A 19,688-nucleotide genomic window follows, 5' to 3' on the forward strand; every position below is an offset into this window, starting at 1 on the left:
CCTCTGTCAGGTATTTGTAGTGGCTATGAATATAAAGAAAGAGTGTCAGTCTAGAGAAGCTCACGATGATAACGATGAGGAAGAAGAAGAGGAACAGGAGGAGCGAGATGAAAGAGACATTCTGCCTCCGGACAGTCTAATGACGTTAGTTCAGCCCGAGCTGCCGGCTCTCAGTCGTCTATGGCTGGCGGTGTTGAGGGATTACGCTCTGTTAACTCTGCCTGCTGAATTCTCCAGCCAGCTGCCACCAGAGGGTAAACCATGAGCAACCGAACCCAGACCTAAAATCATGTCGCATCACACAAGTTTCTGTCAGAATTAGTTGGGGAAGAGTTACGAACGGTTGTTGTTTTCTTAATCTCAGGAGGGGCTTTCTACACCCCAGAGACTATAGATACAGCACGTCTTCACTATCGTAACTCGTGGGCATCTATCCTGAATGCAGAGGCTCTTTGGCTCAGCAGCACGGGCTTCGGGACCCGTGAGGACGCTCCGGAGGGCAAGGCTGGCCCCTTCAAAGTGCCCAGCGTGGCTCCTGTTCCCGGCCAAAACCCACAGGATCTAGTGAAGGACCGACTGCACCTTCTTCTGGGTGGGTAATTGTGGGACAGTGCTGATTGTTTTTCTGACCTTGTTTTTTCAGACGTGTAATCGCCAGCGCTCTTTAACTGTTCTACAGGCATCAGCATTGAGTTCTTGTGTTTTCCTCGTGCCGAGGAGCCCATCGAGGATGTGATGTCATGTCTGCATGCTCTCTGCACACTGCTGGACTCGTCTGCTGCCCGCACACACATCGCTGAGGACCAGGTCAGTGCCATTGACACGCTTTCTTGATGCGTTCATTATCTGTGTGTATAAATGAATGTTAAAGCACTACAGAAGACTACATGTTGTGGACGGTTTGCATGGCAGTTGCTGGCTGTGGAGCTGCTGAATGTGCTTCATCGACTCTTATTAACACGAGATCCGCCCAGCGTACAGCTGCAGGTGATTGCAGTTGTGCAGAAAAGCATCCGTGCCGCCCAAGAGCACCTGGAGCGCATGAGGGGTGAGTACTCTCGCCTGAACCCATCACGACATGTTCACCACAACATCAGCGGGAGAGAAAGAAAACTGAAATGATAAATATTATTGACAGTTTCATCTTGACAACATAAACAGACGTTACTGCGCATGTGCACTTTTGTGATCACAGCTTAACTTCCGGTACACATTCACAAACAATAGAGAGTTTCTAGATGATTTTTGATAACAAGCAAATGAAACCGAGTACAAGAGTTACTTGGCATCCTTGTCTCTCCTATATTTAGAATTGAGACGGTGATACCAAGCTCAACCGCTAGATGTCAGTGTACCATACGCTTTCTTTAAATGTGACCGAACTACTGTACAGGACCCATTTAACAATTGTATAATACTATTAGTATACAATAAAATAATAATATAAGTTAATATTAACATTAAAATGTGTTCAAATAGTATGTTAGATTTTGTTCTTGATGTTTAGTTGGATTTGGTTCCAGTTTATTTCTCCTTCTCATGCTGTGGCCCTAAAAGTCATCCCCAAGTTTTCACTTCATTCAGGCATTATGTTCTTGTTCGACTGAAGGCTGAATCTGTGTGTTTTACTGAGCTGGAGGGCCCTGCTGTGTTTGCAGGATCTGTGTTGTCATGTTGTTGTTTGCTGTTACCATGTCAGAAAAGCCTTGGCCCTCCCAGCTGAGTCTGGTGTCTCACAAGGTTTCTTCTCCATTTATATACTGTACATCATTTGAGTTTGGTACATTCCCCCAAAAATGAAAATCCTGTCATCATTTATTTACTCACCCTTAAATAGTTCCAAATGTGAATGATTTTCTTTGTTCTGATGAACACAAAAGAAGACATTTTGAAGAATGTTGGACAGCAAACAGTTCTGTTGCCATTTATTCCTACTCCGCTAGTCAAGGGTGGCCAGGACCTGTTTGGAAGCATTCATCCAAATGTCTTTCTCTGTGTTCATCAGAACAAAGACATTTTTACAGATTTGGAACAACTCAAAGGTGAGGACATGATGACAGAAGATTCAATCTTGGGTGAACTGTCCCTAATGATCCAACTTCAATCTTATCTACTTCACTTCTTCCTATATTGCACATTTACACGTTACACTCTTGTTTTTTGGCATTCATGCAAATGATTCATGTCAGTGTGTGTTCTGATGTAAGGACCATTGCCATATAAGCAGTTATCTGACTGAATGTTTCATACTCTTAATAGATATCTACAAAACCTACTGTATAGATGTACTGTTTTATGTTTTTTGGGATTCTTTGTGTTCTTGTACATTGGAGAAAAGGACTCAATGAGTACATTTGAAGAGATCGTGTGATGTAAAGCTTTACAACCACCATGCATGTAGAATGGATTCAGTTTGTGCTGCGTGTGTTATGACAGCTGTAGAGGACGCTGGAGATCCAGGAAAGCTGCTCGGGGAAGGTGGCGACACCGGGGAGCTCGTTCCAGGAAACTCTCTGGTGTTTGCAGCGATGGAGCTGCTGGTTTTCATCTTGGTGCGTCACTTGCCGCAACTGAAAGAGAAGGATAGCGATACTGTCAGACATCCAGCTCAACATCTGTCAGAAGACAGCAGCCGTCTGGTGGCCGCCACAGTCACAGCCCTGGCAGAGCTGCCGTCTCTCTGCTCGCCTGCAGGTACACAAACACACACCAGACTTATCTGTGTGCTCCACAGCACATTTCAGCCACAATCTGACATCACATCGTGCAAAATTACTGATAGCACACATGATGCTAGAGATGTGATGCTTTCAATCATCCAAAGCTACCCACAGGTATGCAACAGCGGAGACAAAAAACAAACATCAATCTGTCCAAAATGTGTCAATTATTTATGAAAGCACCGTCCATCCATCCATCACAAAACCCCCAAACAACTTTCTTAGATGAATCATTTCTTTCGTAAAGTGATGGATTTGAGCCAGAACAAGATTCAGATTTCCACCCTGTGAAATGTATGGTTTGAATTGTACTTGTTTTTATTGCCGTAGGAAGTATGACCATCCTGCCCACGGTTCTGTTTCTCATCACTGGGGTTCTGAGAGAGACGGCGGCAAAAACATCCGTCCCGACGCTTGTGTCTGCGGCTCTGCAGGGCATTAAAACCCTCCTCAGCTCTCCTCCGGCAAGAGTTCAGAAGACTCAGACGCAGTGGAGTGATTTGGTCCGGAGCAGTTTGGCCACAGTACTGGAGTACTCGCAACCCGGTGAGATGTCATGCATCTGCTTTTGTCTCAAAGGCTTTGCTCTCTCTTTGACGTGATTCTTCTGCTCTAGACGTGTCTGGATCCAGTGCGGATGAAGTCAGTTTGCTGACAGCCATCACACTGTTTTTGCTGTCAGCCAGCGGCGAGCTGGTCGGCGTCTCTGTTCTTCAGAAAGGGTGCTTCGACCGTTTCAGACACGGACTCAATTCAACTGAACCCCTGGTGAGTGACATCACACACTGCGAGTGTCTTTATATTAGTGGTGGGCATAGATATTTTTTTTTAATCTAGATAAATCTTGGAATTAATCTAGATTAAAATGGCTCATTTGAATTCTGCCGAAGGCATTCAGAATATGTGTGCTACCCAAATAATGACTAAAAGTAAGTCTTTGAGAACGGGTTTCTCAAGCCAGGTGGCGCATTAGACCAGTGGCTCATCTCCTGTTTCCAAAATGCATCACAAACTGCTTGAGAAAGCTGTTCTACTATGATAATTGGTGATGAAAATAAATGATGTTCGATAAAATGAACTTGTGTTTCCTTCCGCATTAGCTAAGGGATGCTTTGCGTTTAGGTGGTACTTGAGACTGGAAGAGCTCCTACAGTACATTTACATTTAGTCATTTAGCAGACGCTTTTATCCAAAGCGACTTACAAAGAGTGAGGGAGCAACAAGCGATATGTCATACAGGAGCCATAATACATAAGGTGCCAATACAAATTTACTGGTTTCAACTAAAGCTAGACCACTACCTGTTGAGAGAAACTAGACCACTACCTGTTGAGAGAAACTAGACCACTACCTGTTGAGAGAAACTAGACCACTACCTGTTGAGAGAAACTAGACCACTACCTGTTGAGAGAAAGTTTTTTTTTAAACCAATTCCGCATTGCACAAGGTTCAAACAACCTTAGTCTTGTCGATGTTTCCATTGGGAAGCTTCTTAAAAATAAATTTTCCCTGAAGCAAACCCGGCGGCTTCAAAGCTGCATCCATGTTAGCACGTCACGTTTGATGCGGTAATTTCACAGTAACGTTATGTTGTGTTCAGAACAAACGCGAATGGCGCGTCAAGCGCGAGTGATTTACATGTTAAGTCAATGCAAAGATGCGATAGACCTACTTGCGGCGCGAATCGCGCGAATGAAGCCCTGGTCATGAGATGATGAGGTGGCGCGAATGACGCGAATTGCGCGAATGACGCGAGTTGAAAAATCTCGTTATCGCCCGGTACAGTACAATTCAGCTAGATATACATCCGCGCTAAAATATCACGGTGAAAGTCATCATAGCTTGCGTAGTATAGACCCAGCTCCCAACCCAATTTTGAGAATAGATTAACGGCGAATTTTTTTTTATCGCGAGTCATACGTTAACGCAGAACGTTAACGCCGTTAACGGCCCACCACTGATTTATATAGACATCCAGTACTCACAGTACATTGGGGTTCATATTGAAAAGCAAGATTTTTGGAATGTATTGAATATATTTGAAAGAAATGAATTGCATTCTATGTGGATGCATTGACCTAAAATATGATATGTATTCTTTTAACCTCCAATATTCCACACTTTATTTTTTGCGGAAATACTACACTTGTGTCAAGGACTACAAAATAGCACAATGAATCAAAATAAATCAGACCTGTGACTGGATCCCTCCAATGATCTCTTTACATGACCTGATCAGATGATCTCCGTCATTGACAGATTTTTTTTACCAGTGATGGAAAAATCTGAAGGCCTGAACTTTTGTCATTTCCCTTCATTAGAGCATGATCGTAGGCTACTACCCTGAACATGAGCGCGTAGGATCGTGTGTTTCCCGTTCATTAGCTTTCTCACAATATCTGCTCTGTTTTGGAAAATGCGCGCGCGGTCAGAGGAGACTCATGGTGCAGATGCATCTGTTACACCCCACACACCCCAGATGCGCAGTTTTTCCTTCAGAAATGCAACTAGCATCTTATTGGATAAACCTGAACTTTCAGTGAGTGGAAAAATGTCTCTCTTAGTGTCTTCTCTGTTCATTGAGCGGCAGAAGCAGCACATTCATGACCAAACCGCATCTTACTTGTGAGTGAGTGACTACAAGACACCTTTACAGTGACCTGTCAATGTTACAGCCTGGACATTTGAACATTTGTCTGTAATTAATATTTTATGTACAACAACAGAAACATTAAATATATAAGTAAGGGATAACCCTCAGCTAACCGTGCATTAAAGGGTTTAAATGCATGACCATTTTGACAGGAAGGGGAGGGTGGTTGCCTCTGGAAAGTGCATTAAATTCTCTAATGCACGGCTAGTTGAGGATTATCCCGCTTATACCATGGTCATTTGCCAAGTTAAACCTTTTATTGATGTTTACATAGAATTTTCTTATCAAAAGGTGAAAATTATAGTGATTTTGTCAGTTAAATTTCTAATGTAATCAAACTTACTGCAGCTACCTGTGTGTTAACGGGGTTTTAATGAACACCTCCCAGCCAATCATAGTCGAGTATTCAAAATCCCATGGAATAAATGAATATAAACAACAACAGCTTTATCCGGCATTCAGTTGTAATAAAATACAGAGCGTTCAGAGAGTAAACGCAAGTACAGCATGATGACTTCACGAACATGCTAATTACCACGTAACGCCATCTTGCACGTAGCACCACAGTGGTGCAGTGATGCTTATGGAATGTGGTCAGCTGCATGTTTTAAGGACTTGTACAATGGCTCAAAACACGGCACAACCAATCCGAATCGAAGACCAGAACCAACAGTTTCATAATGTGTTTTTTCTTCTGGCCATATGTTTCTCTGTGCATGCCTGCAGATTCAGGCTCGCTGTTATCAGCTCCTGCTGTCCGTCTTCCAGCATTCCTGCCGCAGTCTGTCCGTGCCGTACATCCACACGTTAGCACCGGTGCTGGTGGAGAAGCTCAAGGCCGTCGAGCACAGGCGACCGTCCACACCTGCTGAGCTTCAGGCCGTGCAGGAAGGGGTTAAAGTGTTGGAGACCCTTGTGGCCATGGGAGAGGAACAAAACCGTAAGTCTGTATATTTTTCCTCTATACTGATTCTGCATCGATATATGAGACATCACATAAGATTTGAGTCAAAAGTCATCTAAATGTAATCCAAAAGTAGTCTGATTACGTTACCGAAAATGTGTAATCTAAGAGATTATATTGCTGACTACAAATGTTGTTATTTGATCCGTAACCAGTAACTGATTACCCAGCTCTGTTATAACCCAGTAAAGCTCTTCATGTGGTGCACACAATAGATTGGTCTTCTAAATTGTCCACGAGCTAACTGCTCTAACAGTTTTTTTGACTTTTCTCAACCAGGAGTTCAGTTATTGGCTCTGTTGGTGCCAACCCTTGTGTCGTACCTTTTGGATGAGGCAGCGTGCTCCTCAGCCCCCGCAAGCTCAAAGGGCCTGCACGAGTTTGCTCTTCAGAACCTCATGCACATTGGACCCCTGTACCCAGTCGCTTTCAAGACTGTTATTGGAGCGGCACCCGAGCTGAAGACCCGCCTTGAGAGTGCCATCAGATCCAGACAAGCCAACAGTAAAGCCAATGCTATGGCCAGACAGCCCCAGCAGATGGTGCAGGCCACACCCACCATCAAACTTAAGACCAGCTTCTTCTAGACCCTCTGAATGCCTCTGCATGTTATTTCAAGATTACAGTGAAGTTGTGATGTGCTTTATGATCTAGTGAAAAATAAGGCATGATGTTTGCTGTATGCCTTTGGGTAGTTTAAATCAATGAATGACACCTGTCACATGAAGTTACTAAATACTCCAAGTTCTCAACTGTTATTATATGTTATTTTTATTAAGATCTAGCTGAATAAGTACTTCTGTGTTTTACTGTCTTACTCTCATCTAGTTTTAAAAAGCTATTTTATTTTTCTTGATTAATGATTCTTCTACTATTGATTGATATTTGTTCATAAACGCACTGCGTTGTCTTGTTAATCTAAGTGGTAAATTAGCCTATTAAAATGTAGTTACGGTCTCTTGAGTATTTATATTTGGATGTTTTAAAGCAAATCACTGTGAGGAACAGCACATTTTTTTGTATTGTTGCCTATGCTTTTAATAATCTGATTGTAACGGTTACTTTTGGCTGTTATTGTTACATTAAACATCTGGAAGTAATGTCGCTATTGCAGATTTCAGAGCAGAGAGTGTGGACATTGAAAAACCTCTCCATCATGTGTGATAAACTAATAATAAAACAAGCGAAAGTGTATGAAGACTTCACACAAGCTTTTTTCTTTATGAGCTTAATTACTGCATTGGTATTTATAAATGATATTCAGATTTTACAGGTTTGATGACCAAATCTTCAAATTTTTAAATCTTTTCATCACTTGAATAAAATGATTTATCCAGCTGTCTTTTGAGAATGTTTTCTGCATGTAGTCAAGGCATCTTGTTGGTCAAATAAAGGCTATACTGGACTTATAAGTTTGATCAAAGGCATTAGCGCTTAAAAAAACATGATGCCCAAGCAATTAGCTATATCATTTAGGATACTGTCATTTACGTTGATAGTGTAATGACTGCTCAGAGACAAGAGGGGTTGAGGATCCAAATGCAGTATATACAGTGGGTACAGAAAGTATTCAGACCCCCTTAAATTTTTCACTCTTTGTTATATTGCAACCATTTGCTAAAATCATTTAAATTCATTTTTTCCCTCAATGTACACACAGCACCCCATATTGACAAAAAAACACAAAATTGTTGTCATTTTTGCAGATTTATAAAAAAAGAAAAACTGAAATATCACATGGTCTTAAGTGTTCAGACCCTTTGCTCAGTATTTAGTAGAAGCACCATTTTGATTTAATACAGCCATGAGTCTTTTTGGAAAAGATGCAACAAGTTTTTCACATCTGGATTTGGGGATCCTCTGCCATTCCTCCTTGCAGATCCTCTCCAGTTCTGTCAGGTTGGATGGTAAACGTTGGTGGACAGACAAGTCAGAGCTCTGGCTGGGCCATTCAAGAACAGTCACAGAGTTGTTGTGAAGCCGATCCTCCATTATTTTAGCTGTGTGTTTAGGGTCATTGTCTTGTTGGAAGGTAAACCTTCGGCCCAGTCTGAGGTCCTGAGCACTCTGAAGAAGGTTTTCGTCCAGGATATCCCTGTACTTGGCCACTTTCATCTTTCCCTCGATGCAACCAGTCGTCCCGTCCCTGCAGCTGAAAAACACCCCCATGGCATGATGCTGCCACCACCATACTTCACCGTTGGGACTGTATTGGACAGGTGATGAGCAGTGCCTGGTTTTCTCCACACATACCGCTTAGAATTAAGGCCAAAGGTTCTATCTTGGTCTCATCAGACCAGAGAATCTTATTTGTCACCATCTTGGAGTCCTTCAGGTGTTTTTTAGCAAACTCCATGCAGGATTTCATGTGTCTTGCACTGAGGAGAGGCTTCCGTCGGGCCACTCTGCCATAAAGCCCCGACTGGTGGAGGGCTGGAGTGATGGTTGACTTTCTACAACTTTCTCCCATCTCCCGAATGCATCTCTGGAGCTCAGCCACAGTGATCTTTGGGTTCTTCTTTACCTCTCTCATCAAGGCTCTTCTCCCCCGATAGCTCAGTTTGGCTGGGCGGCCTGCTCTAGGAAGGGTTCTGGTCGTCCCAAACGTCTTCCATTTAAGGATTATAGAGGCCACTGTGCTCTTAGGAACCTTAAGTGCAGCAGAATATTTTTTTGTAACCTTTGCAAGATCTGTGCCTTGCCACAATTCTGTCTCTGAGCTCTTCAGGCACTTCCTTTGACCTCATGAATCTCATTTGCTCTGACATGCACTGTGAGCTGTAAGGTCGTATATAGACAGGTGCGTGGCTTTCCTAATCAAGTCCAATCAGTATAATCAAATGGACTCAAATGAAGGTGTAGAACCATCTCAAGAAATAGACAGCACCTGAATTAAATATATGAGTATCACAGCAAAGGGTCTGAATACTTAGGACCATGTGATATTTCAGTTTTTCTTTTTTAATAAATCTGCAAAAATGTCAACAATTCTGTGTTTTTCTGTCAATATGGGGTGCTGTGTGCACATTAATGATATGTATGATATGAAATTGCACTTCTTCTGCTACCCGGGGGGAGCATCGTAGGGAGAATTGTTGGCATCCGTCGCTGAAGACTCCGAGCTCCCCCTCAAGGGGTTGAGATCTCCGTGCCACCACTGACCTCGCCCTATGGGCGACCAAGGTGACGGCACGGCCCCTGGGTCGGATGATGTCCACGCTAGTGGTCCAGGTGCCTCTGGCTAAAACTTGTGAGCTGAGTGACACCGAGAAAGTACGCTTTCTCGATGCACCCATCTCGCAGGGGGGTCTGTTTGGTGAATCCGTCAAGGACTTCGCTCAGCAGTTCTCGACGGTGAAGAAGCAGACAGAGGCTTTTAGCCACATTCTACCTCGCCGCGACTTGGCCGCACAGAGGCCTCCGAGATCTTGTGCGATCTCTGCTTCCCAGCAGCCCAGGCCCCCTTCGACATCGGCTCCGGTTCCTGTGCCCCCAGCCCAGGCTCTACCCCGGAAGAGGAGGTCGAGGGGGAAACCTCCACCCCGTCAGCAACCTTCTCGTAAGAAGCGCCCCTGACGGGAAGACCTCAGGGAGAACAACATCGGGTCCGACCATCACAACCACGCCTCTGATCGGTCGGTACGGGATGGTTCCTGCCTCGTCTCAAAAGCCGGGCCCTTCTTAGGGCCTGGCGCCCACATAGTCACAAAGAGAGTTTCTGTTCTCCCTGGGTGTCCGCTACTTGCACTGAGGAGGCTATGGCCTCTCGTGCAGGACAAGGGGACTCCAACCCCGCGCTGTCCAGCTCATGTGGATGCTTTTCGGGCAGGCCCAGGTAGACCTGTTAGCCTCCCACAACACCATCTATTGCCTGCTTTGGTACTCCCTGTGCAATGCCCCAGTCAGTACGGATGCCCTTGTGCACAACTGGCCCCGGCAGGACAAGCGGAAGTACCCCTTCCCCCCAGTGAGCCTCATTGCACAGACACTCAGGTCAGGGAAGAGGTGCACCAAGTGCTACTAGTTGCGCCATATTGGCCCAACCGCACTTGGTTCTCGGAGCTGATGCTCTTGACAACGACTCCCCTCTTGCCCATTCCCCTGACGGAGGACCTGCTCTATCAGGGGAAGGGCACGTTCTGGCATCCCAGACCTCTGGTAGCTCCATGTCTGGTCTCTGGATGAGACGAGGAGATCCTGAGTAGGCTACCCCCTTCTGTGATGGAGACCATCACCCAGGCTAGGGCCCCATCTACTAGGGGGTTATATGCCTATAAATGGCGCCTCTTCTTGTCCTGGTGTCTCTTTCGACGAGAAGACCCACGGAGGTGCTCGATCGGGGTCGTGTTGTCCTACTTACAAGAGAGACTGGAGACTAACATCTCCCCCTCCACACCAAAGGTTTATGTAGCCGCTATCGTCCACTCGTCACGAGTCAGTTAATGGAAAGTCTCTAGGGCAACACGACCTGATCATCAGGTTCCTAAGGGGCGCGAGAAGGCGGAACCCGCCTCGTCCCCACACCAAACCCTCTTGGGACCTTAATGTGGTCCTGGCGTGCCATCGTTGTGGCGTTTTCCATGGGAACCCCATCTGTCGGCTTGACACAACGTCCAGAGACTGACAGAAAGGGAATGTCTAGGTAACGTCTGTAGCCTCAGTTCCCTGATGGGGGGAACAAGACGTTGTGTCCCTTATGCCACAACCACGTATCTTATTCTGCTGCAGTCATGAGAGGCTTTCAGGCTCTTCAGAACAACAGGTAAATGAATGCTGCACGCCGTATTCCTTTTATTCCGGATATCCCGGGGCGGAGACCGGCATGCAAATTTCATTCGCAAAATTTGATTGGCCTCCTCTATAGTAGTCAGAGTTGATTGGTTCTCAAGGGCGAACCCCATCTGTCAGCTCGACACAACGTCGAGAGACCGACAGAAAGGGAACTGAGGTTACAGACGTAACCGAGACGTTTTCCTGGTTTTAGTTTTACCAAAGTTGTTGTCCACACGGACTGATTAAAGTGCTGCACAGGAAGACAATTTGATGAATGCATCAGGTCTATGCACTGTATTATGCATTCATGCCTTTCTGTAAGTAAATCCGTGGTTATGTTTGTTATCTAGTACACGTATTGATGTCCGCCGATCTTTGTGGTTTATACTGGCAAGTGTTGAGCGCATGTGAGAATATGCTTAACACCATTTGCTGTGTCACAAGCGTGTTTACATTTATAACTTGCTCCGGCCAACTACACCATACCTCCCCTCGGTGTACTCCACCGTTTCTTGCACCCCTGGTTGGGGCCCCGCACTACTACTCCCATGAGATCGCCCGACTGATGAGATCGTGTAGGTATACCTTGTCGTATTACCTACCAATGGCAGGATCTGGTCTTCGTAGCGTTCCCCCTCAGACCCGGCTATCTCGTCTCTATAGTTGGAAGGCCACCGGCTTTGACGGCCGATGGTAAGAGCCACTTGTCGTTGACACACTCAAGCTGATGCCAATTAAATTAAACTGGAGAAGATAAAACTTTAATGTTGGCAGACGGGCGTTTAACAGAAACCATATGCGAATGATGACTGTGTAATGAGATGCGAGAAGGGAAACATAAGAAAGCTTAAGCTTTCAAAATAAAAATGTCACGTGGTTAGATTCAGAGATGAAAACTTCTGTTCGAGTTATAAGACATAAGGTAGATTTAATATGCAGAAGATAGACTGAATAACTTTTATTATAGGTACTGAAATTACATTGTCAAATTTGTATTTAATGTACAGTTTTAAAAAGCTTCCAAAGCTGCTAAGTTATTAAGTCAAAGGGTGAACGTTTTCCCTCCTCCCTTCTCGGTTTAAAAATCCTAAACGGTCACATTTTTTGGGGCTTGTGTAATCTATTGTAAAACAATAGTTGTTAGCAAAGTCTAGTCACACAATGTCATGGTCAGAAAAGTGCTATTTACAAACATGTCGAGAACATGACCTTATTTTACATTGACATGTTTCTGCAGGCTTTTATGGGATTTTGTTGCTTAGACTGACTGGCCTATACTATTTTATGTTTATTGTTTTATTGACTTTGCAAGGTGTCCTTGAGTGTCATGAAAGGTCCTGAAAAACATTTACATTTCTAAACTGTGGTGATATAGAATGGTTTGTACATCAATAAGCTGGTGTGTTATGTATGTTATGTGGCAAGTTGAGTGTTGTGGGCCGCTCCTGGGCCACTTTTTAGTCCCATACAGCCCCCCGTCGATGACTAAGGCAAAACTTGAAGGATGACAGAGGATGGTAAAGCTGAGGAAATGTTTAACCAAGGCAGTTGAAGAGGCGATTGGGCGAGACTGAGACACCTAGGTAGCAGACAAGGGATCTGGAGGCTTGTGGGGGCCAGGGGCTCTAATTCTGAGGTGGACTCTGGATCTGGAACAGTGACCAGGTTAATAAGGCATCAAGAAGGATAACATAAAGCTGGATAAAACACATTTATATTTGTTCTAAATATTTTATCAGTGCAGGGTCATTTAATAAAATTCAAAGATCTTTTTTCTCATCACTTCATCCACTCCACGTCACCAATCGTTGTATAGATACAAGTAACAATTCAAAGTGACTTGAAAACGATAAACCCATTCATCCTAATTCATTGTAGATACATTTGGGATCTATACATATTATGCGATATCGAAGCAGAAATGAAAATGTCTTTTATTTAGCTATTTAACAAGATTTAGTTTTGTTGTTGTTGTAATTGTTATTCAATCGAATATTTAAGTCTTACGATGATTTATTAAAGCATTACTAAACATGACACTTTGTCTTATTAACCAGCAACATCATCATCATCAACATTCAGTCCTCACCAGAGATTAAAAACATCCCTGAAAACAAACTTTTTTTCAAAACTCTACAATCTTCACATGTTAACACAATATCCTTCGTTGTGTACAGTGTTTTTCCCTAAATACTATTCCCAAAATTTTCCTAAATATAAATACTAAGTATGTTCTACATGAATGGAGACCTAAATATTGATTTTATCCCTTATAAATATAGTAAGAGAAATAGTAAGAGGCTTGATTGTTACAGAACTTTATATTTTTAACATTTGACTATCACTTTACAATACTTAACTATCACAGTTCTTACACAAAGATCTGACTGTCATCTAACAGTTCAAGAAAATGCAAGGGTTTCACATACATCATTTTTCACTTCTCTTCTGGAAACAGATTAAAGTATTCTGAAGACGGTTCAAATATTTTCAAAGTCAAAATGTATTTTGTCGATGCTCTAAACCATGGATAAAACATTGCATAGATGAGTGGATTCATGCAGGAATTCAGGCACATAATCCAGTACATGACATCAATGATGAGAGCGTCGTTTTCATCATGCCCAAGAGACAGAGTTATCAAGTAATACGGCAGCCAGCAGAGAAGATAGACCATTACTACAATCCCTAAGGTTCTTGTAGCCTTTTTTTCCGAATTGACCTTTTTAGCTGTAACTAAATTCAGATGCTCAGCTTGATGTTTTGCCACGATGCAAATTTTCACATATAAAGAAATGATAACAAAACACGGTGCCACTAAACAAACAATGGCATCTACAATCAAATTCTCCAACGTGACGACGAGTACACATTCGCCAAGGCATTTGTGATTCCTCTCTGGATACAGCAAAAAGTCATACAAGAGATAAAAAGAATAACATGCAGAAAATAACCAGTTTCCAACAATTGAGAAAACAACTCTGTTACGAGTGACCCTCATGGGGTATTGCAAAGGGTCGTTCACAGCAATGAATCGATCCACAGAAATAAGAATCATATTACCAAGAGATGCTACAACAACCACATAGAGAACCAGAGGAAAAATTGAACAAAATGTTTCTCCAAAGAACCAACATGACTCAATGAGTTTTATGCCCTGCACTGGCAGGAGAATGAGTCCTGACATCAGATCCGCCACGGCCAGAGAGAGAACCAGGACATTGGTTGCCGTGTGAAGCTGTTTGAAGTGAGAGATGGAGATGATCACCAGCAGGTTCAGAATCACAGTGAGCGCTGACATTGCAGAAACCAAAGCATACACAAGAATGTACTCAAATTCAAGTCGGCGGTTTCTGGTACATGACAGACTGTTGTTTGGGAAACAGTACTGGATCGTTTGATTGTCCGTGTTTGTCAATCCCCAGTCAGTCATTTCCAGGAGAGCTAGATGTTGAAAGGTAAACTCTGGACTTCATCAGAGAATAATTCTCGATCGGTGTGAGGATGCTCGTCAGTTTGCTTTCCTTGTCCTCGACACTGACATTTATACCTAGGTCATGCACAGTGACAACCCCATTCAACACCAGGTTTGTTTTTGAGCTGTAAACCCTCCCACTAGTTGAACAATCATTAGTCTGATTGATACAGTAGTGAATCTGATATACAAAAATATATGTTTATACACAATAAAAATCAAAACTAGGCTGTATATTTTCAAATGATTTGAAGACATTGTGGGTTGTTTGTCAATTCCCTGAAGTAGCACATCACACAGATCATGGGCTCCATCCCAGGGAATGCACATGATAAAAAGCATTCCTTTAACTTGCACACTGGGTTGCTAATCAAAAGCATCTGACAAATATAAAGGGTTAAGGACAAAACAATTATATAAATAATGAAATAAAACTGAAGACATTAGAATGTGTCCTCTTAAAGTAAGCAAAAATAATGTCCGTCATACCTTTTAACCACAATTTACAAAGGATGCCCACAAAGCTGTCATTCAGTTTACCACTTGCATTTACAAATCGTGTCAGGCATATTTAAAACAACAATCATTTCTGGACATATTTAAGACTCACATTGCGACCCTTAAATACTAATTCATAGTCATTTTAAATCTTTATACCTTGTCAATGTCCTTCATACCACTAAGTTTTACCCATTTGCCAGCAAGAAGGTTTTATAAGGAAGTGAATTAATACATTTGAAATATATAAAATTAGTATGCATAAAATGATGTTTTATAAACAAAGTTCGGGAGGAGCCGGAGCATATAATCAAACCCGGCTGGTTCGCAATCAGCAATCATGGCTTCCACCCTACCTGCTAAGCGAGCCAGCCCATAAATAAGCAAGACCTCTTACCTGCGACATCTCTTCTGTTTCTAACATGTCTGAGACCCACGAATCCGCTGTTAACGACAGCCCAATCATGCAAGATACTCCGGCCTCTTCGAGCGCTCGGCAGCGTTCCATCCTAAGCCCGGAAGCTACATCCCAACCGGCAGAACAAGAACGAGGCCGCCAGCAAAGCCGACCGACTCGTCAAGCCTCTAAACGCAACCGCTCTTCCGTACAGAGCCAGGTTAGGCCCCCGTCCTCCTCACCGGCGTCATCATACGCCTCGGCGCACTCAGTAATCCCAGCCATCGGGAAGTGGACAGTCGCAGGACTGCGACTCGCACTGTCCAATCGGGATGTGAACCTGAGCAGCCGGCTGAGCAAAGCCGAGCTGTACGACATCTACGTCGCGCTGCAGTCAGAACACCCACCAGCCAGATCTTCCCCGCAACAGGAAGTTGCCAATGAGCCGGTTCAGGCTTTCAGGCCTCCTTCAGCCCGGGCAGGGCCTTCCGTCGCATCAGCAGGGCATGTCAGGGAAACCCCAGCCCGTCGCAGAAGGATTTCGGCCAGTCTGGGCCGCGCGCCGGATGAACAGCACGAGCCGCTGCATACTCCTCTCCCCGCGGCTTCACAGGAAATTCGGCCCGCCCCCACCATCTTCAACTACCAACATCCAACGAGCCTGCCTCAGCATGCGGTTCCAGATCGCTTCCAACCTTTTCCCCTCACATCTGCAAGCTCGTGGCCAGCGGCGCCAATGTCATCCACTAACGTGAGACCGCCTCCGTCAGCGACACAGGCCCCGGCTCAAAATTTCCCTTACCTCCCCCAGAGCTTCGGCCATCCCTCCTTCCCTCAAGCCCCCGCCACGGATGCCGCCGCTATCGAAAGGCCTCCTCCGTCAGCTGCTCCAGCGGCCGCAATTCCCTCCCTCCTCGCTCTGCCTCAGGCCCGCCCTCAATTTTCATTGGCCTCAGCAGCTCCTATGCCGGTGCCCATCAACGCCCCGGTCCTGGAACCGCCCCCAGTGTCCAGCAACATCAGGGCACAGATTCTAGCAGGTGCGGATGTTGATTTATTTCACCTTTTATCTCCACTTTCACCTCCGCCCACGGATCGCCAGATCACATACGGCGATCTAGAATTCACATTTAAAAACACTTCCCACAGTCACTCCCGTACGTTGTCCTTCCCAGAATTTACAGTTGCATTTTCACGATTTTCCGATGTCATATGCACGGTGCTCCCTCACAGGAGACGCGAGCTTAGCGATTATCTTGCCATAGTCGCGGAGCTCGCACTCTCTTATGGGGGGGCCCATTTCTACACCTACCACAAGTTATTTTCGGCGAAATGCGCAATTAGGGTGGCTCAGTGGAACCAGTGCCCTTATTGGGGAGCACTGGACAATGAGCTTCACAATAGGGTGTTTTTGGGTTGCAAAAACATTTCATGCGCGGTGTGCCGATCCATGGCACACAGCACCACCGCCTGCCCCTTGGTCACTCCTTCCATACCCCCACGCCCAGTCTCGCCTCATCCCGTTTCAACCGGTCAAATTCCGCGCCTGCTAGATCTAAATACCTCTGCAGCTTCCAACACCCGTTCGCACGAAGTTTGTATCAGCTTCAATACAGGACGGTGCACCAGGCAGAGGTGTCGGTACTTGCACGTGTGCAACCATTGCGGCGGCGCCCATGCCCGCCTTGTTTGCCCCGTTTACAAAGCTGCAAATAAAAAATCAAAAAATTATTTCTCGACTCCTGTCAATGTTTCACATTTGTCTGCCGAACTATTACACCACCCCGACCCTTCCTTTACAGAATACCTTGTGTCCGGTTTCTCATCAGGTTTCAATCCCGGCATTGCGAGTTCCATTTCCCACAGTCTCGTCTGCCCCAACCTTCAGTCCGCGCTAGCCGAGCCCGAGACCGTAGATCTCCTTGTCAAAAAAGAGATCGACGAAAGGTTTTTGATCGGCCCCTTTTCCGCACCACCGTTCACGGTTTTCCGCGTCAGCCCCATAGGCATAGCCACGCGGAAATTCTCGGGAAAAAAGCGTCTTATATTTGATCTCTCATCCCCTCACGGAGCTCCCTTCCCAAGCATTAATAGTCTCATCCCGCTCGAAGAATTTTCGCTACACTACCACGACATTGAGCAAGCCATCACCCTGATTAAAAAAGCCGGTCGCGGAGCTTGGATGGCTAAAGTAGACATTAAATCCGCGTTCAAAGTAATGCCGATTCACCCAGACTTTTGGCATCTATTCTGCATTTGTTGGCGCGAAAAATATTATTTTTCCGTCCGCCTCACCTTCGGATGCAGAAGCAGCCCAAAAATTTTTGACATGTTATCAGAAGCGATTTGCTGGATCCTATCCAACAATTACGACATCCCTTTCCTCATCCACCTTTTAGACGATTTTCTAATCATCTCGCCTCCCGACTCCGTCCCAGCCGCGCATCTCTCTAAAGTTCTATACGTCTTCGAGAAACTCGGTGTCCCTCTAGCACCAGAAAAATCGGCGGGACCCAGCACTTCAATCGAATTTCTAGGCATCAAGTTAGACTCGCTCAAATTCCAAGCTTCCTTACCCAAGGAAAAAATTGACAGGACCATTCTGATCGCCCAATCATTAATAGATACCCCGCAATGCACAAAACGCGAGCTTCTTTCAATACTCGGTCACCTGAATTTCGCGATGCGCATCATTCCGCAAGGTCGCTCGTTCGTAGCGCATCTCCTCTCACTCGCTTCTTCCGCCCACGCTCTAGAGGATTTAATCCAGATAAACAGCGCATGCAGCGACGAGCTAAGTTTATGGATCAAATTCCTTAAATCATGGAACGGCATATCCTTTTTCTACAACGACATGTTGTCTCTTCCCGTCGACATCCGCCTTTTTACCGATGCAGCCCCATCTGTAGGTTTTGGGGGATTTTACCAAGGACGTTGGTTCGCATCTACCTGGCCGCCCCAACTCGCAACATTACCGCAGCATCTCGCGTCATCAGCCCTCTTCGAGCTATATCCATTGGTAGTAGCAGCTCAGTTATGGGGGAAAGAATGGTCCGCCTCCAGCATAATGGTCCATTGCGATAACGAAGCAACGGTACAGTGCATAAATAAAGGACGTTCCCACTCAACCGCCTTAATGCCCCTTCTCAGAAGCCTGACATGGATTTCGGCACGCGATCAATTCGTTCTAACAGCCAAGCATATCCCCGGCTCCAGAAATCAGATTGCTGACGCACTGTCCCGCTTTTCATTTCAGAAATTCAGGCAGCTAGCGCCGGATGCGGACCTCTATCCAACACCTGTACCTCCATATTCAGAATTGATCTTCATATAAATCACCCTTTAAAAGCCATGCTGGACGTTTCACTCGACGCCATCATTCAAGCTGTCTCCCCAAGGACCATACAGCATTATCTCACAGCCTGGAGAAACTTCAAAGTATTTCACCACACCTATAACCTCCCCTTCCCAGATTTCTCTCTCCTCTCCATCACATCATTTATCTCCTTCCTAAGTACCATTAAAAATCTTCAAGCAAGCTCAATTAAAGGATACTTGAGCGGAATCCAATTTTTCCATAAATTAATGTTCAATGCCCCTTCCCCAGTCATAGCCAGCTCCCAAGCTTCCATGCTTATAAAAGGCATCCAGAGAAACCGACCCGCCCTCCCAGATGCCAGACAACCCATCACTATAGAAATTTTGAGCAAATGTATTACAACCCTTCGCAGAGGATACCACTCCAAACATACAGCTCGCACGCTAGATGCCATGTTCATTCTGGCTTTCTTTGGATTTCTCCGATGTTCGGAAATCTCCACCACAGCAAATTACGATCCCGCAATTCATCCCAACTTTTCAGATCTATCAGTGCTCGATTCGGAAACAATCTCCTTTTTCATCAAGCAAAGCAAGACAGATCAAGCCAGAAGAGGACATTTTATTTACATCTTCAATCTTCAAACTCCACTCCAGCCATACCAAACCCTCGTAGCCTACCTCCGTTTTAGAAGATCTCAAGTCAAATCACCATCCGAACCGCTCTTCGTAGACGATTCAAACCTACCCGTCACACGCTTCTGGTTCCAAAAACACCTGAAGTCAGTTTTGCTCCACTCCGGCATTCCAGCAGACCATTTCTCTAGTCATTCATTCCGCATTGGCGCAGCAACTACAGGATCACAAAAGGGCCTTTCTCAACTTCAGAT

The 19,688-nt window shown here is 44.9% G+C and overlaps 2 protein-coding genes across 4 annotated transcripts in view; one reads left to right on the forward strand and one right to left on the reverse strand.

Moving 5' to 3' along the window:
* heatr5b (HEAT repeat containing 5B) overlaps positions 1-7,679 on the forward strand; it is a 34,366-nt gene extending 26,687 nt beyond the window's left edge. For 2 of the 3 annotated variants that reach the window (XM_056760464.1, XM_056760465.1), the window contains exons 28-36: positions 11-254; positions 365-592; positions 680-807; positions 913-1,048; positions 2,437-2,694; positions 3,051-3,266; positions 3,337-3,488; positions 6,100-6,313; positions 6,617-7,679. In XM_056760464.1, coding sequence (XP_056616442.1) covers positions 11-254; positions 365-592; positions 680-807; positions 913-1,048; positions 2,437-2,694; positions 3,051-3,266; positions 3,337-3,488; positions 6,100-6,313; positions 6,617-6,924 — 1,884 coding nt within the window. In that variant the 3' untranslated portion in view covers positions 6,925-7,679. The remainder of the gene's footprint in view (positions 1-10; positions 255-364; positions 593-679; positions 808-912; positions 1,049-2,436; positions 2,695-3,050; positions 3,267-3,336; positions 3,489-6,099; positions 6,314-6,616) is intronic. The other variant, XM_056760466.1, reaches the window with a different exon arrangement.
* Positions 7,680-13,547: 5,868 nt separating this feature from the next.
* On the reverse strand, positions 13,548-14,543 carry LOC130431854 (trace amine-associated receptor 13c-like). Its single transcript, XM_056761067.1, has one exon. It carries the CDS (start codon positions 14,541-14,543, stop codon positions 13,548-13,550), a length of 996 nt encoding a protein of 331 aa, XP_056617045.1.
* Between the last annotated feature and the right edge of the window lie 5,145 nt (positions 14,544-19,688).

This window comes from Triplophysa dalaica, chromosome 11, assembly GCF_015846415.1.
Source record: "Triplophysa dalaica isolate WHDGS20190420 chromosome 11, ASM1584641v1, whole genome shotgun sequence".
NCBI lineage: Eukaryota > Metazoa > Chordata > Actinopteri > Cypriniformes > Nemacheilidae > Triplophysa > Triplophysa dalaica.